This window comes from Hyla sarda, chromosome 6 (assembly GCF_029499605.1).
Source record: "Hyla sarda isolate aHylSar1 chromosome 6, aHylSar1.hap1, whole genome shotgun sequence".
NCBI lineage: Eukaryota > Metazoa > Chordata > Amphibia > Anura > Hylidae > Hyla > Hyla sarda.
Window position 1 is genome coordinate 93,273,604 of NC_079194.1, and position 22,157 is coordinate 93,295,760.

General features: G+C 42.6%; 1 protein-coding gene across 10 annotated transcripts in view; it reads right to left on the reverse strand.

Moving 5' to 3' along the window:
• CFAP20DC (CFAP20 domain containing) overlaps positions 1-22,157 on the reverse strand; it is a 512,401-nt gene that overhangs the window by 130,661 nt on the left and 359,583 nt on the right. For 9 of the 10 annotated variants that reach the window (XM_056524505.1, XM_056524495.1, XM_056524498.1 and 6 more), the window contains one exon: positions 3,520-3,891. The exons of the other annotated variant lie outside the window; for it this stretch is intronic. In XM_056524505.1, the coding sequence (XP_056380480.1) occupies positions 3,520-3,891 (372 nt within the window). The remainder of the gene's footprint in view (positions 1-3,519; positions 3,892-22,157) is intronic. 10 annotated transcript variants of the gene reach the window in all.

Below are 22,157 nucleotides of genomic sequence, written 5' to 3' on the forward strand. Positions count from 1 at the left end.
CAGATGTTGCAAAACTACAACTCCCAGCATGCCCAGACAGCCTTTGGCTGGGAGTTGTAGTTTTGCAATTTCTTGAGGGCCACAGTTGAAGATCACTTACCAGCGATCTTCATACTGTGGGCCGCCCACACCGATTGTTTCCGCCGCCGGCCACGCGATCGTCGTCCCGACATCCTGCTGCTACCGACGGTGGTGAGTGACGCCGCATCCTCTGTTACCCCTACTCTGCCTTAACTTCTATTGGTGGGCAGAGTGGGGGATCTTGACTTTTGAACCCCCCCGCCCCCTCCTGTCATTGGCAATGGCAATGACCGACCAATGAAAGGGGATAGGAGGAGGAGGAACCCCTACCACCTCGCTCCAATTCTTTATGATGATCGAGGCTGTCTCTCACAGCTCCGATCATCCTTATTTTCATGGCGATCTGGTCACCAGAGACCCGATCTGCCCGGAAAAGCTGTCATTGAACGGTCAGAATTGACTGTCCAATCACAGTGATCGCCGTTATTGTGCTTATTATTCAAATATAGTAAATATAGTAATGGGCTATAATGTGCTCAAGTTGTGCCTTCAAGTTGAAGGGACACCTGAGGCACATGAGTTCTCTTTATTAAGCAGAGGCTAGGTTTAACCTTGGTTGTATGGCAGTGCACAGAAGCTGTAAGGCTTTATGCACTGCTGTACAGGGTCTGGCAGCAAAGCATTTACTTGAATAAATCAATTAACATTTTACAATATTTTATACAATACTTGTAATGACTTGTCCATGTTTGACCCGAAGGGTTAAACTTTCCTGAGTTTTGTCTTGGCCTGGTTTCTTGGCTACACCCTAGCCAACCTTGGCTGTGAGCAGTTAACCAGGCTGAGCCTGCACCTGTGGAGATAGCTACTTAAGTCCAGCTCACTGTTTGCAGTTGCCAGGGAAAAAAACTTAGTTTGCATAACCAGCATTGTTTGTTCTCTGTTATCTGGATATTGATCTTTGCTCAGCTTTTGATCTTGCAAGGGTACACGTCTGAGAGGCCCTGGAGTTCATGGATCTGGGGGACTGATATGTAGGGTTCTGTAGGTGTCCATCGATAGGAAGTTAATCCACAGACCCCAGATGAGATGGTGCTAGTCTATTTGACTTCTAGAGTCTGCCAGCAACTCCTTCATCCTGTGAAGGTGGGAGAGTTCTTGGAACCAGGAGGACAATGAGGGTGGGGTGGAGGATTTCCACAATCTGGGTATGACTGTCCTTGCAGCTAGGACCATGAATTGGGCTAGGTGGGCCTGCCATCGGGGTAGGGCGGGCGGGAATATGGAGAGTAAGAGAGGACCCTGCGATTTGGGCAAATGTATGGATGTTAGCCTGTGTATAACCTCGAGGACCCGGTACCAGAAAGTGATCAAACTCGGGCATGTCAGCCATATGTGGGACATAGAGCATCCCGGTTCCCCACATCTCCAGCAAACATCTGGCACTCCCGGGTAGAATTTATGTAAAAGCGAGGGGACTCTATCCCATCTTGTTAATAGTTTGTAATTTGTTTCCTGCGCCTTGCACGAAGTAGAGAGTTTGAGTCGCATTGCTCTCCCCCATTCCTCGTCTGAGAATACCACGTCTAGTTCTTGCTCCCATCCACTCCGGAAGGGTAGAGCATGAGCACGGAGTGAATCCAGAAGAAGGGCGTACATAGAGCTGATCAGACGACACTTCCGAGATGTGGCAACACATAGTTTCTCAAACAAGGTAAGGGAGCGATGCAAGTCCAGTTTGTCTCTGGAAGTGTTGTAGAAATGCCTGAGTTGGGAGTATTGGAACTTCAGCATTAAGGAGGCGGGGGCATTGCCACATAGCTCATTAGAGTTCTCAAGGAGGTTGGTGCGAGGAAACTCGAGAAACTGGGTGAGTCCCCTTTGGAGAGCCCTAAGAAGTGAGATGAGGAGTAGGCCAGAGGGAACAGGGGATTTCCAAATACCGGAGTCAGAGGACCATCAGAGGTGATAAGCTTTAGTGGAGGGAGGTATGAGCAGCGGATGTGGGCGATCGTCGCCAGCACCGGAGACAAGGCAGAGTAAGAACGTGAGGCGAATGCCTTATCTGGGAGCAATAGGAGGGTCTTAGGAGGAAGCGTCCGGCTCCAGTCCCACCCAGTCAAGGACCCTGGCCAGTACCGCAGCTAAGTGATAAAAAAGGCAGTCTGGGAGACGAAGGCCTCCATCAAGTTTACGTAAGGCCAGGATCCTCTGTGCCAGTCTTGGATGTTTGTGGGCCCAGAAAAAGCCAGTTAGGAGCACAGGATCTGTAGTTTTTATCGGTACCATTTTTGTTTTAATGGGACTTTTTGATCGCACTTTATATATTTTTTAGGGTTTAAAAAGTGAACAAAAATACACAATTCTGGACTATTGAATTTTTTTTTACGTGTATGCCATTGTCTGTGCGGGTGATTCAAACTTTTATTATTAAAGAAGGGGTTAAATTACATTTATTAATATCTTTTTTTATACAATTTTTTAGTCTCCATAGAATACTATAATATATAATCATTAGATTGCATATACTGAATAATGCTATACCATAGCATAGCATTGATTAGTGTAATTGGTGCTCCATTGCTCCAGCTGATTGGTGCTTTGGATCACCGAGTGGACAGCGAGGCAGGTGAGGGCCCTCCCGCCGTCCTCTCACCTGATTGGGACATTGCGATTTCAACCCTGATGGTCCCAATCAGCTCTGCTGAGCTGCTGAGTGTTTTCTTTAAATTTTAGACAGGAAAGAATGTCCAGCGCGGTATATGAAGTAAAAACAGGAACTCTTTATTCACGGATCAATGGACACATACAGGAACAATACGCCAAAGCGTTTTGGATCGAGCTGGATCTCTAATCATGGCATGCAACTTTTTTTTATTTTAGATACCACGATCACTGCGACCAGTGATATCCGGATTTAGACACGGGTCACCACCCTGCTATGATGCGCGCTCAACTTCCAGAGTGCCGTCATAGAAGGGGAGTGGGCGCAGGGAGTCCATGTAAACAGCAAACATTAGTTATTTTATGATATATAGTGTTATGAAGACAAAAATATTCCCTGTGCCATCTGAGAACTGGTAAATACACATGATCGCTCAGGGTTTGTATAGTGTTCAGCTAGTCACTGGCTAGCCTCATGGGAAGAAGGGGATGTCCATTTGGGAACTTGGGACAATTCATTTTTAGGTAAGCCTTTAGCATTTATTTGGCCTTCAAATCTAACACAGTGCTTGGAAGAAATTCACTAAGTTGCTTGCTGTGAATATCTCTATCTATTTCTATGAATTAAGGGGAAGGGAATTGAAATACAATTTTTTCATATTTAAACCACATTTTCTTTTAAAAATATGACTACTGGACTGTACAACTGTTAAATGGTAATTTCATTTCTTTCCTGATGACACTTTCACTTAAAAAAAATAAATAAGATGCCCTCCCGTCTTAACAATAATAGGATGAAATCATGCATAAAGTAAGATGTTTTCATTCACTTACTGATGCTCCATCTATTATTTTCCTTTCTTCCTTGGGGATTTCCTTCAGGGATTTTTTACTCATTGAAGTCCTTAGCGTTTTATCTGATACAAATTGTTGAATTTGCGAAATGACTGAATTTCCCTTAGAGATTTCATTTCTGCTTCCGCTTGGGGACAAGCTGCGAGTTGGCATCAGGTTTTTCTGAGTGCTGAAGCATCCTTTCTTTGCTTCTGTATCAGTGTTTGAAATGGAAGCTTTAAGGTTTGACTTTGTGTTTGAGGAACCAATGGAGCTTCTGTTAGTGATGTCCACAGAATGTGATGGTTCTGAGAACTGAGTTGGGTCGTGGTCTGGTTTGGGGCTGGAAGTCCATTGAAAAAATGTATCGTCCTGTTACAAGAAAATATGAAAATTGGGGTTACTATATAGTTCTTACAGCTAAAAGGCGGTTTTCTGGTAGTTTTAAAAAATGACCTATCCCTAACATTATCCAATGTACAATTGGTGGGATCTGACCACCAGGACACCTTACCTGTGAGCAGAACAATTGAGCATTATAGCTTTCTGGAATGATGATGCTCCAGTGTCCAATTATTTTGCTGTAGAAAAATCGATTGGCACTCCACTTCTTGAGATGGGTAAGTATAATGCAATAGAAGAATGCAAAAAGACTGAAGGCTGTAATCGCTGCCAAAGGTGATTCTAAATACATAAGTCCATGAGCATTTTTTCTTTCCTTTTTAATAAATTTGTATAACCTTCTAAAATTCTATTTTTCCATTTTCATTATGAGGTATTGAGTGGAGACTGATAGGGGAAAATTAGAATTTTGTTAATTTAAGATAAGATGTCAGATCGCCGGGGTCCCGCTGCTGGGGACCCCGGGGATCGCTGCTGCAGCCCCCGACTATCATTACTGCACGTAATGACGGGCAATACAGGGGCCGGAGCATCGTTACGTCACGGCTCCGCCCCTCGTGACGTCACGGCCCGCCCCTCGTGACGTCACGGCCCGCCTCCATCAATACAAGTCTATGGGAGGGGGCGTGGCAGTCGTCACGCCCCCTGCCATAGACTTGCATTAAGGGGACGGGCCGTGATGTCATGAGGGGCGGAGCCATAACGTCATGCTGCTCCGGCCCCTGTATCGCCCGTCATTACGCACAGAGCAAACTCGCTCTGTGCAGTAATGATGGCGGGGTGCCGCAGCGGCGATCCCCGGGGTCCCCAGCAGCGGGACCGCAGCGATCTAACATCTTATCCCCTATCCTTTGGATAGGGGATAAGATGCCAGGGGCAGAGTACCCCTTTAAGGACCAAGCATTTTTCTGTTTTTGTACTTTCGTTTTTTCCTCCTTACCTTTTTAAAATCATATCCCTTTCAATTTTGCACCTACATATGAGGGCTTATTTTTTGCGCCACCAATTCTACTTTGTAATGACTTCAGTCATTTTACCCAAAAATCTACGGCGAAATGGGAAAAATGATCATTGTGTGACAAAATTAAAGAAAAAACACAATTTTGTAAATTTTGGGGGCTTCTGTTTCTATACTGTACATTTTTTGGTGAAAATAACACCTTCTCTTTATTCTGTAGGTCCATACAATTAAAATGATACCCTACTTATATAGGTATTATTTTGTAGTACTCTTGGAAAAAATCATAACTACATGTACGAAAATTAATACATTTAAAATTGTCCTCTTCTGACCCCTATAATTTTTTTATTTTTCCCGCGTACGTGATCTGAAGTTTTTAGCGGTACCATTTTTGTTTTGATCAGACTTAAACAAAATGGTTTAACAAACTTAAACAAAAATACGCTATTTTGGAACTTGGAATTTTTTGCGCGTACGCCATTGACCGTGCGACTTAATTAATTATATATTTTTATAGTTCGGACATTTACTCACGTGGTGATACCACATATGTTTATTTTTATTATGTTCATATATTTTTTATATGGAATTTGGGAAAATGGGGGTGATTTAAACTTTTCAAAAAGGAAGGGGTTAATGTGTGTGTTTTTAAACTTTTTTTTTTTTTTTGTTACAATTTTAGTCCCCTTAGGGGACTTTTAGGAGGAATCATTTGATTCCTCATACAGATCAATGTGGTTCCACAGAACCACATTGATCTGTGTGCACTGCACTCATTTGAAAAAGCCTGATAAAGCCCTCAGGCTACCTCAGCAGTGGATCGCTCCCTCCGCGATCACGCTATGGGGGGGGGGGGGGGGGAGGGGGGTTTGGACCGATCCACCCCGATGGACCACCAGGGATGGGATAAAGGCACCTTTGACAGCGGTGATCTAAAGGGTTAATAGCCGGCCACAGCGATTACCGCATATCGGCTATTAATGCCAGCCCCCAGCTACAGGAATCAGCTGGGGGCCGGCCGGTATGACGCGGGCTCGAGTTGGGAGCCCACGTCATACCTCGTTAATGGCACATGGACGAGCATAGACTTCCATGGTCATTAACGGGTTAAGCACAAGACTGCAACATAACAAAATGTAAAAAGAGTGAAAGGGTCTGTAGAATTTATGAATGCACAGTATAAGATAACATTTTTATTATTAATATATATATATATATATATATATATATATATATATATACACACACATATATAAGGTTATGTGTTTGTCTATGATCATGGTGCACCAGTTTTGCCAGTTCTAATGGTAATAAATTAATAATGAAGCAAAAATGTTGTTATGGACATTAATGTTCACCCTGAAGAATAGCAGTATCCAGATCGTCAGGGGACATGATCTGTGACACCCCCCTTGCAGCGAGCCCTTCAATCACATTATTCATCTTGCTTAAGACGGCAGCAGGGGCAGCTCGGTGTGCGCAGACTAATGATGTTTTTATAGGCTCCTGTTCAGCATGAAAATCAAATTCTATCAATTATACTTTGTCACATCTCAACCCACTGCCCACATCACACACTATGTAGGCCAAATGGAGATTTTCAGGCACTATTAAGTACGTAATAAGTCTCTGAAACATTACCAATTATGAATATCAAGTGATTTAAGTTCTGGTTTGTGCACCTGTCTGTGGATTGTTAAAGAAATAGCTCAGGAAAATCTCTGTAACATATAATAAAAAAAAAAACCTTTGGGGCTTATTAGGAAAAATGACAACGTAGTGTAGCTGAGTGCCAGCGCAGCCTGGCCTAAGGCATGAATCTGGTACTGACGGCCATTATGGTAGACTAGTTATTCACCTCACAGTGCAGCGGAGTAGAACACACAGCTGCTGCATAGCTCTTGGGATAGAGACCTGACAGATACTTTTATCATATTTGAGATTTTGCCACTAAATTCAAAAATATGGTTTCCTTAATATAATGAGCTAAGTACAAAAAAGGGTAGATCTGCATGATAAATTCTCTATCTGCTGGATAATGTGCTATCTACATACATATTTGTGTGTATCTTTGAGGATATTTTGCAATGCTAGTGGCTGAGCACAGTTGTATCTTAACCAGACCAGGCTTAAGCGTGCACAACTTTTATACCACTGTTATTAGATTACTTTATGTATGGAACTGTTACTATATGTTTATATAATTTAAAGTGTACCTGTCACTTGAAACAAAAAAATTTAAATACTCCAAACTTACTCCTTAACCCCTTAAGGACCCAGCCATTTTACACCTCAGGACCCGGCCATTTTTTGCACATCTGACCACTGTCATTTTAAACATTAATAACTCTGGAATGCTTTTAGTTATCATTCTGATTCCGAGATTGTTTTTTCGTGACATATTCTACTTTAACATAGTGGTAAAATTTTGTGGTATCTTGCATCCTTTCTTGGTGAAAAATCCCAAAATTTTATGAAAAATTTGAAAATTTTGCATTTTTCTAACTTTGAAGCTCTCTGCTTGTAAGGAAAATGGATATTCCAAATAATTTTTTTTTATTCACATATACAATATGTCCACTTTATGTTTGCATCATAAAATTGATGAGTTTTTACTTTTGGAAGACACCAGAGGGCTTCAAAGTTCAGCAGCAATTTTCCAATTTTTCACAAAATTTCCAAACTCACAATTTTTCAGGGACCAGTTCAGGTTTGAAGTGGATTTGAAGGGTCTTCATATTAGAAATACCCCACAAATGACCCCATTATAAAAACTGCACCACCCAAAGTATTCAAAATGACATTCAGTCCACGTTTTAACCCTTTAGGTGTTTCACAGGAATAACAGCAAAGTGAAGGAGAAAATTCACAATCTCCATTTTTTACACTCGCATGTTCTTGTAGACCCAATTTTTGAATTTTTACAAGGGGAAAAAGGAGAAAATGTATACTTATATTTGTAGCCCAATTTCTCTCGAGTAAGCACATACCTCATATGTCTATGTAAAGTGTTCGGCGGGCGCAGTAGAGGGCTCAGAAGCGAATGAGCGACAAGGGGATTTTGGAGAGTACGTTTTTTTTAAATGGTTTTTGGGGGGCATGTTGCATTTAGGAAGCCCCTATGGTGCCAGAACAGCAAAAATCCCCCACATGGCATACCATTTTGGAAACTAGACCCCTTGAGGTACGTAGCAAGGAATAAAGTGAGCCTTAATACCCCACAGGAGTTTCACGACTTTTGCATATGTAAAAAAATAAAAATAAAATTTCACTAAAATGTGTGTTTCCCCCCAAATTTCACATTTTTGCAAGGGTTAATAGCAGAAAATACCCCCCAAACATTGTAACCCCATCTCTTCTGAGTATGAAGGTACCCCATAAGTTGACCTGATGTGTACTATGGGTGAACTACAATGCTCAGAAGAGAAGGAGTCATATTTGGCTTTTTGAGAGCAAATTTAGCTCGGGGGCATGTCGCATTTAGGAAGCCCCTATGGTGCCAGGACAGCAAAAAAAAAAAAAACAACACATGGCATACCATTTTGGAAACTAGACCCCTTGTGGAACGTAACAAGAAATAAAGTGAGCCTTAATACCCCACAGGGGTTTCACGGCTTTTGCATACGTAAAAAAAAAAAAAAAAATCACTAAAAGGTGTGTTTCCCCCCAAAATTTCACATTTTTGCAAGGGTTAATAGCAGAAAATACCCCCCAAAATTTGTAACCACATCTCTTCTGAGTATGGAGGTACCCCATAAGTTGACCTGAAGTGCACTACGGGCGAACTACAATGCTCAGAAGAGAAGGAGTCATATTTGGCTTTTTGAGAGCAAATTTTGCTCGGGGGGCATATCGCATTTAGGAAGCCCATATGGTGCCAGGACAGCAAAATAACCCCCACATGGCATACCATTTTGGAAACTAGACCCCTTGAGGAACGTAAGAAGGCGTAAAGTGAGCATTTACCCCCCACTGGTGTCTGTCATATCTTTGGAACAGTGGGCTGTACAACATTTTTAATTTGCACAGCCCACTCTTCCAAAGATCTGTCAGACACCAGTGGGGTGTAAATTCTCACTGCACCCCTCATTACATTCAGTGAGGGGTGTAGTTTCCGAAATGGGGTCACATGTGGGTTTTTTTTTTTTTTGCGTTTGTCAAAACCGCTGTAACAATCAGCCACCCCTGTGCAAATCACCTCAAATGTACATGGCGCACTCTCCCTTCTGGGCCTTGTTGTGCGCCCCCAGAGCACTTTACGCCCACATGTGGGGTATCTCCGTACGCGGGAGAAATTGTGTTACAAATTTTGGGGGGCTTTTTTTCCCCTTTACCTCTTGTCAAAATGAAAAGTATAGGGCAACACCAGCATGTTAGTGTAAAAAGTTTATTTTTTTACACTAACATGCTGGTGTAGACCCCAACTTCACCTTTTCATAAGGGGTGAAAGGAGAAAAAGCCCCCCAAAATTTGTTAGTCAATTTCTCCCGAGTACGGCGATACCCCATATGTGACCCTAAACTGTTGCCTTGAAATAGGACAGGGCTCCAAAGTGAGAGCGCCATGTGCATTTGAGGCCTGAATTAGGGATTTGCATAGGGGTGGACATAGGGGTATTCTACGCCAGTGATTCCCAAACAGGGTGCCTCCAGCTGTTGCAAAACTCCCAGCATGCCTGGACAGTCAACGGCTGTCCGGCAATACTGGGAGTTGTTGTTTTGCAACAGCTGGAGGCTCCATTTTGGAAAGAGTGGCGTAACAGGCGTTTTTCATTTTTATTGGGGAGGGAGGGGGGCTGTGTAGGGGTATGTGTATATGTAGTGTTTTTTACTTTTTATTTTATTTTGTGTTAGTGTAGTGTAGTGTAGTGTTTTTAGGGTACAGTCACACGGGCGGGGGATTACAGCGAGTTTGAGCTGCCGCGCAAAATTTGCTGCATTGCAAACTTGCAGCCCGATACTCACTGTAAGCCCCCTGCCCATGTGAATGTACCCTGTACATTCACAGGGGGGGGACCTCCAGCTGTTGCAAAACTACTACTCCCAGCATGCCTGAGAATGTTTGGGAGTTGTGGTTTTGCAACAGCTGGAGGCACACGGGTTGGGAAACACTGAGTTAGGAAACAATGTTTCCCAACCAGTGTGCCTCCAGCTGTTGCAAAACCACAACTCCCAAACATTCTCAGGCATGCTGGGAGTAGTAGTTCGGCAACATCTTTAGAGCCAGATGTTGCCGAACTACAACTCCCAGCATGCTTGAAGTTGTAGTTTTGCAACATCTGGAGGACTACAGTTTGCAGACCACTAATACAGTGATTCCCAATCTGTGCCCTTCCAGATGTTGCAAAACTACAACCCCCAGTATGCCAAAACTGTCCAGGCATGCTGGGAGTTGTAGTTCTGCAACATCTGAAGGGCCAGATGTTACAGAACTACAACTCCCAGCATGCCTGTACAGTAAGGGCATGCTGAGGATGTGTAGTTTTGCAACATCTGGAAGGGCACAGTGGTCCAAAAACTGTGGACCTCCAAGGGCTGTCTGGGCATGCTGGGAGTTGTAGTTTACAGGGTCCTATTACAGCAATGCATGTCGCTTTACGGCGATGTGCATTGCTGTAAAGGGCCCGACCGCGGCTGAAGATCTACTCACCTGTCGCCGGCGCCGCCATCTTCCTCACCGGGATCCGGGTCTTCGGGGACGAGGTAAGTACCGGGGCCGGTCCCCAGCACTCCCCCGTCCCCCGCCGCGTCCTCCGGTCTTCCTCCCGTCCTCTCTGGACTTTCAGGGGCCGGGCAGGACGGGAGGAAGTAACCGCCCCCCCTCCTGCGATTGGTCGGTTAACTAACCGACAGATCGCAGGGAATAGGAGGAGGTGGCAGGCTTGCCACCTCGCTCCTATACTTCAGCATGGTCCTTGCTGTCTGTGACAGCCGGGATCATGCGAAATTACCGGGCGGTCAGGTCCCAGAGACCCGATCAGCCCGGTATCGCCGCAGATCGCAAGGGCGATTTTCCTTGCGATTTGCGGCGATCGCCGACATGGGGGGCCTGCATGGCCCCCCTCGGCGTTTGCCCTGGATACCTGCTGAAGGATTTCAGCAGGCATCGGGTTCTGATCTCTGCCCGGCGAGCGGCAGAGACCGGAAAACGCCAGGACGTACGGGGACGTCCTGGGTCCTTAAGGCCCAGGGTGCGGGGACGTCCCCGAACGTCCTGGGTCCTTAAGAGGTTAAAGGGGTACTCCGATGAAAAACGAATTTTTTTTTTAAATCAACTGGTGCCAGAAAGTTAAACAGATTTGTAAATTACTTCTATTAAAAAATCACAATCCTTCCTGTACTTATTAGCTGCTGAATACTACAGCAGAAATGTTTTCTTTTTGAAACACAGAGCTGTCTGCTGACATCATGAGCACAGTGCTCTCTGCTGACATCTCTGTCCATTTTATGAACTGTCCAGAACAGCATATGTTTGCTATGGGGATTTCCTTTTACTCTGGACAGTTCCTAAAATGGACAGAGATGTCAGCAGAGAGCACTGTGCTCATGATGTTAGCAGACAGCTCTGTGTTTCAAACGGAAAATAATTTCCACTGTAGAATTCAGCAGCTAATAAGTACAGGAAGGATTAAGATTTTTTTAATAGAAGTAATTTACAAATATGTTTAACTTTCTGGCACCAGTTGATAAAAAAAAATAAAGTTTTTCACCGGAGTACCCCTTTAACTTGCGCTGATCCTGTCCATCATGATTTTCATCCTTTTATGGCTTTTAATTCCCTTGTTTATGTTCACACTGCATGCAATTCACTGAGGAGTAGGGGACATTTCATTGCTTGCCCTCACAACTCATGTGGGAAAGTTCTCCCGCACTCATCATTGTCCCGCCCTGACTTTCTGTATTTTATCTCAGCACAGCTGCTGACTGAGACCCACAGACAATAGCTGCAGGGACAGGACAGTGGAGGGACCCCTAGTGGTAGGAAGTATGGATCATTTTTCACCCCCCAAAATATACATTTTTAACCAATGCATATTACAAAAATATATATGATGTTATTATCTACATAATATAAAATATTTTTGCAAATGACAGTGCCCATTTACCGTATATACTCGAGTATTAGCCGTTCCGAATATAAACCAAGGCCCCTAATTTCACCCCCAAAACCTAGGAAAAGTTATTGACTCGACTATAAGCCTAGGGTGGGAAATACATCATCCCCCCATGTCATCATCCAGACCCCCATCATTAACACCCCCGTCATTATCCCCCCATCATCATCACCCTGTCATTATCACCCTCGTCATCATCCCTCTTGTCATCATCCCCCCCTTCATCATTACCGCCAGTCAATCCCTTCGTCATCATCCAGACCCCCCTTTTGTTTTCTACTCACCTTCCAGTTGTTGCTTTCTCGGTGGGAAGGAAGGGTTAGTCGTTCCGGGCTGTCCATCTTCACCGAGAGGCCCTCTTCTCCGCTCCGGGCCGGCAACGGACTAGTGATGTTGCGTTGACGATGACGTGCAGGGACGTCCGTGCGCAGCAAATGTCTGTGACGTCCCTGAGCATGAACATCCCTGCACGGTGGCATTAATGCAGCATCACTAGTTCGGGGCCGGCCCGGAGTGGGGAAGAGGACCTCCCAGTGAAGATGGACAGCCCAGAACGGAATTAAGTGATAGGCAGACCCCTATTTTTAATATTCAGGGACTCTATAGTAACAGGGACTGTTTCCCAGGACTGGCGCATGGCAAATGTGGTACCAATATTTAAAAAGGGATCAAAAGGTGACCCCGGGAATTATTGACCTGTTAGTTTAACCTCCATTATATGTAAATTGTTGGAATATGACCCAATATCAGCATGGCTTTATGAGGGATCAGTCCTGTCAAACTAACCTGATCAGCTTTTATGAGGAGGTGAGCTCCAGACTGGACCAGGGGCAATTACTGGATGTTGTATTTCTAGATTCTCCAAAGCGTTTGATACGATCCCACATAAAAGGTTGGTGTATAAAATGAGAAGGATGGGGCTGGGGGAGAATGTGTGCAAGTGGGTAAGTAACTGGCTCAATGATAGGAAACAGAGGGTGGTTATTATTCTTACTTATTCTGATTGTGTGACTGTTACTAGTGGGGTACCACAGGGGTCCGTCTTGGGTCCTGTTCTATTTAATATATTTATTAATTACCTTGTAAAGGGGTTGAATAGTAAATTAGCAATCTTTGCAGATGATACTAAACGTTAAACACTATAGAGGACAGTGCACTGTTACAAATGGATCTGGATAGGTTGGAGGTTTGAGCTGGGAAGTGGCAGATGAGGTTCAACACTGATAAATGTAAGGTAATGCACATGGGGAGGAAAAATCCGGGCTGGGATTTTGTATTAAATGGGAGCACACTTGGGATGACTGACATGGAAAAGGACTTAGGGGTCTTAGTTAATAGTTAACTTAGCTGTAGTGACCAGTGTCGGGCAGCTGCTGCTAAGGCAAATAAAATCATGGGGTGCATCAATAGGGGCATTGATGCCCACGACAAGGAAATAATTATACCGCTGTACAAATCACTAGTCAGACCACACATGGAATACTGTGTACAGTACTGGGCACCAGTGGAGCTGGAGAGGGTTCAAAGACGGGCAACCAGAGTAATACGGGGAATGGGAGGACTACAGTACCAAGAAAGATTATCAGAATTAGGGTTATTTAGTTTAGAAAAAAGAAGGCTTAGGGGCGACCTAATGACTGTGTATAAATATATCAGGGGACAGTACAGTGATCTCTCCCATGATCTATTTATACCCAGGACTGTATCTATAACAAGGGGGCATCCTCTACGTTTAGAGGAAAGAAGGTTTCTACACCAGCACAGATGGGGGTTCTTTACTGTAAGAGCAATGAGACTGTGAAATTCTCTGCCTGAGGAGATGGTCATGGTGAACTCTGTAAAAGAATTTAAAAGGGGTCTGGATACATTTCTGGAGAGTAATAACATTGCTGGTTATGTATAGTAGATTTATAGGGACAGAATGTTGATCCAGGGATTTATTTGGAGTTGGGAAGGAATTTTTACCTCTAGTATGAGTTTTTTTTCCTTCCTCTTGATCAACTCAGTAGGGACTCACTAGGGTAATAGGTTGAACTTGATGGACTTTGGTCTTTTTTCAACCTTATGAACTATTTTACTATGTTATTTAGGCACCTAAATCCTGTTAGCTAGTTATCTCACAACCTAGCATGTGGACGGGAGAGCAACACCAAATGGATATGCTGGACTCATCTCTGGCACTGCCAGGCATTCATTGCCTGCTTGATACTGTAAGTGATTGCAAACTACTACTACATATTAGTGACAGACTGTTGTAAACAGCATGTCTGTCGCTATATTATGCTGCCCCCAGCTCGGGCATCATAACTAGCCTGAAAGGATACCACTTACAATGTAAAAAGTTTAGTGACATGGGACAGCTTTAAAACAATAAAAACTTTTATCAGTAAAAGTTTTTATTGTTTTAAAGCTGTCCCATGTCACTTAACTTTTTACATAAAAAATGGACACACCTATAGAAGTCAGTGATCTATATGTTATATATTCTATGGTATCCTTGGCCAAAAGATGGGGACAAGAGTGGGAAGAAGTTTTAAACTCTAGAAACGTATGAGCAAGTAGAGAGCCTTGAGCCACTGACTGACAACAGGAGCTCATCTAGCAGCCAACATCCAATGCCCATTCAACTTGCATTAAATAAAATAAAACCCAACAGATATTTTCCAGAGGAACCCCAACCTTAGCCAGGAATCCAGCGTTTGTTTGTGTAAGCTCTGCTAAGATGTGACTTCTCTTCAGCCGAGCAAAGCTGAACCTTTTAGCTTGTGCCAGTATCGTTTTCTGAAATAATAGAGTGGTTTTGACAGAACAAAGCATTGAACAGCAAATAGCCCTTGGCTGAAATGTCATGGACTTCAGCATAAGGTCTGCAGCCAACTTAATCAGTCCATTTGTTGTCAGTAACTCAGCCGCCTCCTGCAAGCAGATGGGACCCCTGTGCCTTAGAGGGAAACTTGGTACACATCATACAAGGAACATGCATAATAATGTCATTATGTATTAATAGATGCGTCAGGGTGAACTTTACATATATGTCAGATTGAAGTTGATGTATGTTTATTATACCTGGGAGGATAAACATTATGGGACGTACATGAATCACCATTTACATTTTAAATCACAGCTGGTATTTTATCTGCTGCTCAGCCAAGCTTTGACCCCTGGCATAATTGATATTTTTTTCTTTTAAATAAAACATTCTGGCACCAAGCAATTTGTTCTTTTTTAGAAAAAAATTATTTTATGTTCCCCTGCTAGCACATGTATCAGTAAGGAGAGGAGTGATGGTGGATGTACAGAGCGTAATGTATGACAGCAAGTCAGGTAGAAAGACAGATTTTTTTTGCCTTCAAAATATGGCTTAACAATGTGCAACAGGGTATAAATACACAGGAAAGAGAGCTAAACTTTCTTTAAAGGGGTATTCCAGGATTTCTTTTATTTGACTTTGCTACAAAGGCTGTAAAGTTGGTGTAGATCATAATATAGTGTCTGTACCTGTGTATGACAGTTTTCTCACAATTCTTCTGTGATTTTCACTCCAATATTTATTTTTATCAGCATACAAAATTACTGTTGTCTAAGATTTTTCCCAGGTTGCAATGTGGCCAAGAACTGACTCAGTAGTCAGCTGATGACAGGGAGCCTGTCTGCTTTAATGGGTGGAGGATCACTTTGGTGGGAGAAAGATCATTCTGCAACTAATGCAACAGCTGTAGGCACCATGATTGAAAACCACAGGTCTTTTGAATGGATGCAGCTCATTTATGTTTCAATGGGTGGGGTGGCTGATGGGAGGGAGGAAAATGGAATTATGGGATTTGTAGCCAAAAGAAGAACACTCAAACAGGAAATACTAGTTCACAAAAAGCTAGCCACAGTATTATGGTAATCTCACAACATAGCCATTTAGCCCCAAGACAAGAGCAGATCCTTCCAAAGCATGTCCATTACTGTCTGGCAGGTACGTACTAAAATCACCTTATGGTGGATAACCCCTTTAAATGGGCACTGTCAGAGACAAAAACTTTTGATATGTTGTAAAGCATGTAAAACCAATAGGTTTTGTAATTGCCTCCAGTGCAGGGCTCACAGCTGGAGGAAAAATCCTCCAACTGTCAGCCTGTGTCCCGCTCCTGTCAGTGAGGACAAGCTGGGAGTTGTAGTTTTGCTAATGCTAAAGGAGATGTGAGCAGACAGCATACTGAGGGATGGGGCGGAGACCTGCACAGTGAGGCCCGCCCCCTCCCTGTGAGAGGAATTCAGATTAGAGAGCTAAATTAAAAGTGTAATAAAAATAAAAAATAAAGGTGCTAGACACATAAAAATTAGATATACATGGTCAGGATTAGGTACTAAGTAATATATTTTTTAAAAAGTTTTTTTTGTTGAATCTGATGGGTACGCTTTAAGGCAAATTTAACACCATGTGTTTTATATCTAAGTAGGTTAAAAACATGTTTTACTTGTTAATGTCTAAATATAACTATATATTGATTAGAAGGCTTTCTGATATAAAGGTTCTGATTACCTGCATATACCTACATGTTAATAGGCGCTATTCTTACTTCCTACAGCCAACACTAGAGGGAGCTTAGAAGACTACTGCATACTGTCATTATTGAGCTTCAATGCACAAAACATCATGCAGTGAGCACTATCCTGTGATGGAAAAGGCAGCTAGACTATCATCTTCTAACCAAAACAATTTGTTTATATAGCACCAATATATCTCCCAGTGATGTACAGAGTCTGTCATTTCTTATATTGGTCCCAGTCACCAATGAGGCTAACAATCTTAAATCCTAATAAACCTATCACTATGTTTTTGGAGCATAAAAGACATCCAAACAAACATGGGGAAAATATACAAACTCCATGTAGATGTTGTTATTCATTGGGTTCAAACCCAGGACTCAATCCTAACAAATGAACGACCATGATGCTCAACTATATCTAGAAATAAACAGGGATTATACCACTATAAAATGATAAGGACAGAATTTTGGACATAAAAACCTGGTGTTAAAAGAGGAACAATAAAAGTTTGTTATTGCAGTGTTCTACTGTGTGTTTCTGACTGCAGTCTGGTTGTCAGATCATTTGCATTGCTAATATCTAATGTGTATGCTAATATCTAATTTGTATGCCATTTAGTGGACATTTTGTACCATGCTCAAAGTAAGCATGTATGTACTAAATAGACATTCACAATGGAATGTGGAATGGAGGGCCCTAGAAAGAGGGAGCTCCCTGATCAGTCTCCGATACACTCAGACTAGCTCAAGAGGATATACTACTTGTACAGGGACGAGATCAGTGTAGAGTTCAGTCTAGGTGTAGTGAGTGTTATGTAAGGAGGCAAGAGCACCCTAACTCTTCTCCCTTTGACCTGGCCTGCTGAATCCACTCTTTGGTCACATTAGGACCACATCCCAGCAAACTGATGATAACAGGAAGCACCAGCCATAATTCATGGGATCTTCTACATTGAAAGTGATTTAGTCCACATCTTCAAGTTTCCTCTTTAGAGAGTGCCAGTAGCTGAAATGAAAAGGAGAAGCTATATTTTGGGCCTTACTACAGGACCTGTGGGCTTCAGGCCAGGCCTGATTATAAGAGTAGCTGGACACAACTAGTTGCCTGCATACTGCCACTGGGCATCGCAGAGAATCTGTCAGAAGAAAACTCTAGGAACCAACTGGTGTGCATTCTATATACCCTTTGGAAATAGAAACACAGGACTATGAATATTAAAACTTCTCTAAAGACTAAGCAAAAGTGGTCAGAGACCCCAATACCACACACCAGCCTTAAAACAGGATGCTTTGTCCATATGTTCCTTTACCTTTCGGAACAAATGTTTTCTGTTAAATGTGAATTACCTACTGTGCAATACCGATTATTATTTTTAGATTAAGTAAAGAGGAGAGATTGCCTTTTTTTTTTTTTTTTTATTAACCTTTGTCCTCCTACCTATGAGGTATCACACTACCGGAACTAATACCCTCAACTCTACAGTAGAACTGCTCCACCCCTTTAATAATGAGGGAAACCTTCAGGAAATCCCTTGATTATGACAAAGCTGTCCCTAGGTACCCTTCCCCGCAAAGTGGCATTCCTCTTGGGCTTTGAGTTCTTCAAAGTTTTAATGTGATAAAACCAGGTTTTTAACATTTGTCTTAAAGTACAGGTACCCTTTAAATGAAATATACACTTTATTTTATTTTATTTTTTTATGTATGGTAATGTAGCTTCTATGTAATGTGAAGACCATTCTGATTCATGGGTGGAGATTTTGCTTCAGTACATTAGATGTCTCAATTACAAGAATATTCTGTGTTTACATCTGCATTCTGAGCCTCTGTCCTCAGCATGCAGAACCATTCTTGCCGCCAAAGTGATAGACAGCTTGATGGACCACATTATAAATCAATGAGGTCTGTCGGGCGCCATTTGGATTCCAACACTGATCTGTTCACCACGTTCTATGATTCACAAATCTTCAATCCACACAGTATGAGCCTGGCTTAATATTCATTTGCATTTTGTGGAGTATATACCTGAGCTGCTGCTGCTGCTGAATATAAATGCAATGTTTTAATGATGATGTGCCTTGTGACCCCACCAATTCTCTCTACATAATTTAATAGTGTCTGAGAAAATGTAATGTGTCATTAATGGAAAGGTAGACATAGTTAATTGAAGAGGAAATATTCCTATCTGTAGGCGTAAGACATAAAGCTGGCAGGCCTTTCTAAAGAAATTCTATTGCTGTGGTTTGCTTAAGGAGTGTAAGGAAAACAGGGTAAACTTACTGTTACATACAGTCTATATCCACCTAGTGTAGAAGATGTATGCAGGAAGCTCCAAAGCTCCCTCTAATGGTGGCTGAATGCACAGAATGTTATCACTTAAAGGGAACGCCATGCACTAAGGGTGTCAATCAAGCCTGAGTCCAGCAGTAAGAGCGTCAACTAAGCCTGGGTGGCTGAGTGGCTGGGAGGGGCATGACTACATTCTGCTGCTTCCTTCAGCCGAAAAATGTTGTCCCTCCTAGATCTTCCTCAATTTTCAGTGAGTGATCAGGAACCAAAAAACTCAACCATGAAGGGAAGACCATGCAAAGTTGCAGAGGGGGATCTCTTGCCAACTTACTGTAGAAATACAAGCCCCATTTGGCATTAAAATCATCCCATAAGCTTCATGGCATTTGGTTCCTTTAACAAGCAGTGACATTCAGGCCCACAACTCAGAGTACAATGCCAAATGTTGGATGGAGTGGTGTAAAGATCCCCACTACTGGACTCTGGAACAGAGGAAATGTGTTCTGTGGAGTCATGCTTCTCTATCTGGTAATTCTATTGGAAGAGTCTGGTTTTGGCTGATTCCCGGAGAATGTTATCTGCTTAACTGCCTTGTACTACCTGTAAAGTTTGGTGGAGGAGGAATAATGCTATGGAGTTGTTTGTCAAAGGTTGGCCTGGGCCCCTTATTTATAGTGAAGCAAACACTTGATGCTTCGACATACAAGATATTTTGGGCAATAGTATACTTCCAACTTTGTGGGAATGATTTGGGAAAGGTAGATAATTCTCCCATATCAAGCTTGTTCCTGGATGGACAAACATTGGAAATTGTTAGGTAAGGCAGAGAATCATCGAGCTAGAGACACCTGCATTCCCACTGGACCATGCTTCTTTCTGTGTAACTCCTAGCCTTTCTAGGAGACCAGCATCTAGGCTGTCCAATGGTCAAGACTCTTGGGAAAAGAGATATTGGTAAGCAATTATTAGAATTATATACTCAGCAGATAGTATTATTAACTTATCAAAGTTGCAGCTTGAAGTCTGTGCTGAAAAAATATTCAGAATATTCAGATGTTATTTATATGTTATGAAAATCTTTGGAGTGCAGCTACATTTTCTTTTCAAGCTTAAACTTGTTCCATAAACATCAATAGTGCCAGATGAACAGTTTCTTGCATATGTATATTGTCGGGAGCTGATTTCCCCAGAGCTCCTCTGGAAATGTCTTGCTAAAAAGGCCATACATATGGTTATGTGGACATTCATGCTGGATACGCTGACCCTATTATCCATGCTGAGAGCTCATTTTAAAGAGATTATTCTAATGGTGTAAGAAAACCCTTTGCTTGGACTGAATGTGAATGGCCACTGTGCATTATGAACAGATGAGGCAAGAGATCAAATATTTCTTCATTTTCTGGACTGTCCTTTTTGTTTTACAGTTCTCTACATTTAGAAGAATTCAGCTGAAGGTTACATTTCTTTTACTACCATGGTCGTGACAAAACAATGATTGCTTTACTGCAATGCCATGTGAAATAATTTTGCACAAAAGATTTATGTTATTAATATATGTTAATTTAATAAATCAAAAACTCAGAATGTGTATGTTTTTGGGGTTGAACCACTGGGAAAAAATGTAAATCAATGGTATGTACATATCCCCAATACATGCCATTTAGAGATGAGCGAGCCAAGCCCAGAAAATGTGGTCTCGTTCCGAAATTTGGTGTGACATCAGCCTGGCAACTGCGCTATTATAGCAGAAGGGATATGAAACACACAGTGTTTTGGCACCTGAAGGTATGATAGAATAAGTATGAGTTACACTGAGATGATATCGGGGTAGCCCTGCATACCTTGCAGCTAGCAGAAAGATCACATGCCAATCATTGCTTGCATTATGTGACATTCATCTGCCAGGCCAATCAGGAGACAACACAGAGAGCACAGAGGAACTCACTGCGAAACTACTAATCCCAGAAAGCCTTCACAAATACAATAGCAAGCTGAGCAAAGAATTGTGCAGCAGGCTGACATCAGACAATGCCCCGTCACCTGCATTGATGTGTCCAGTTGGTGCACTACAAATCCCAACAGTGTCACTGCAAAATGAACCCATAAAAGCTTTACCATTACAATTAGAGATAAGCAAATTTTAGAAAAATTTGATTCGGCCGATTCACCGAATTTTCAGTCCGAATTTATTTGCGGCAAATCTGTATTAAAATTGGCTATTTCTGGCCTACTGAGAGCCTCAAAAGGGGGTGTAGAACACTTTGCCTTGCTGTAAAACGCATAGGGTGTGAGCTGGGCTAGTCAAATAATACTGTTATTCAGTATGATATGCAGAGTAGAGGCGTCGCTATTAGAATCACTGTTGCAGCGCAGCACAATGACAGAGCCTGGAGGTGGCATCAGTATGAGGAGACCATATAGTGGCTGAATGACACAGCGAGGAGGTGGCGGCAGCAAGAGCACACCATATAGTGGCTGAATGACACAGTCTGGAGTTAGCGACAGCATGAGAAGAACATATAGTGGCTGAATGACACAGCCTGGAGTTAGCGACAGCATGAGGAGAACATATAGTGGCTGAATGACACAGCCTGGAGTTGGGGCAGCATGGGGAGACCATATAGTGCCTGAATTGCACAGCCTGGAGTTGGCGGCAGCAAGAGCAGACCAAATAGTGGCTGAATGACACAGCCTGGAGTTGGCGGTAGCATGAGGAGACCATATAGTGGCTGAATGACACAGCGGGGAAGAGGTGGCAGCATGAGAAGAACATATAGTGGCTGAATGACCCAGCCTGGAGGTGGCAACAGCATGGCAAGACCATGGGGCCTAACAATTGAAAAGATTAAATATATATTTAACAAATAAATTGAAGATTTCAAATAGATGAACCTAAAAAGTTTTATTTAATGTGCCAGCAGCATGGGGAGACCACATGGTGGTTCAGTGACACAGCCTGTAGTTGGCGGCAGCATGAAGAGACCATATAGTGGCTGAATGACACAGCCTGGAGTTGGTGGCAGCATGAGGAGACCAAATAGTGGCTGAATGACACAGCGTGGAGGTGACGGCAGCATGAGGAGACCATATAGTGGCTGAATGACCCAGCCTGTAGGTGGCAACAGCCTGGCAAGACCATGGGGCCTCACAATTGAAAAGATTAAAGATGTTTTTTAACATTTAAAGGGGTACTCCGGTGAAAACCTTTTTTTTTTTTAAATCAACTGGTGCCAGAAAGTTAAACAGATTTGTAAATTACTTCTATTAAAAAATCTTAATCCTTCCTGTACTTATTAGCTGTTGAATACTACAGCTGAAATTCTTTTCTTTTTGA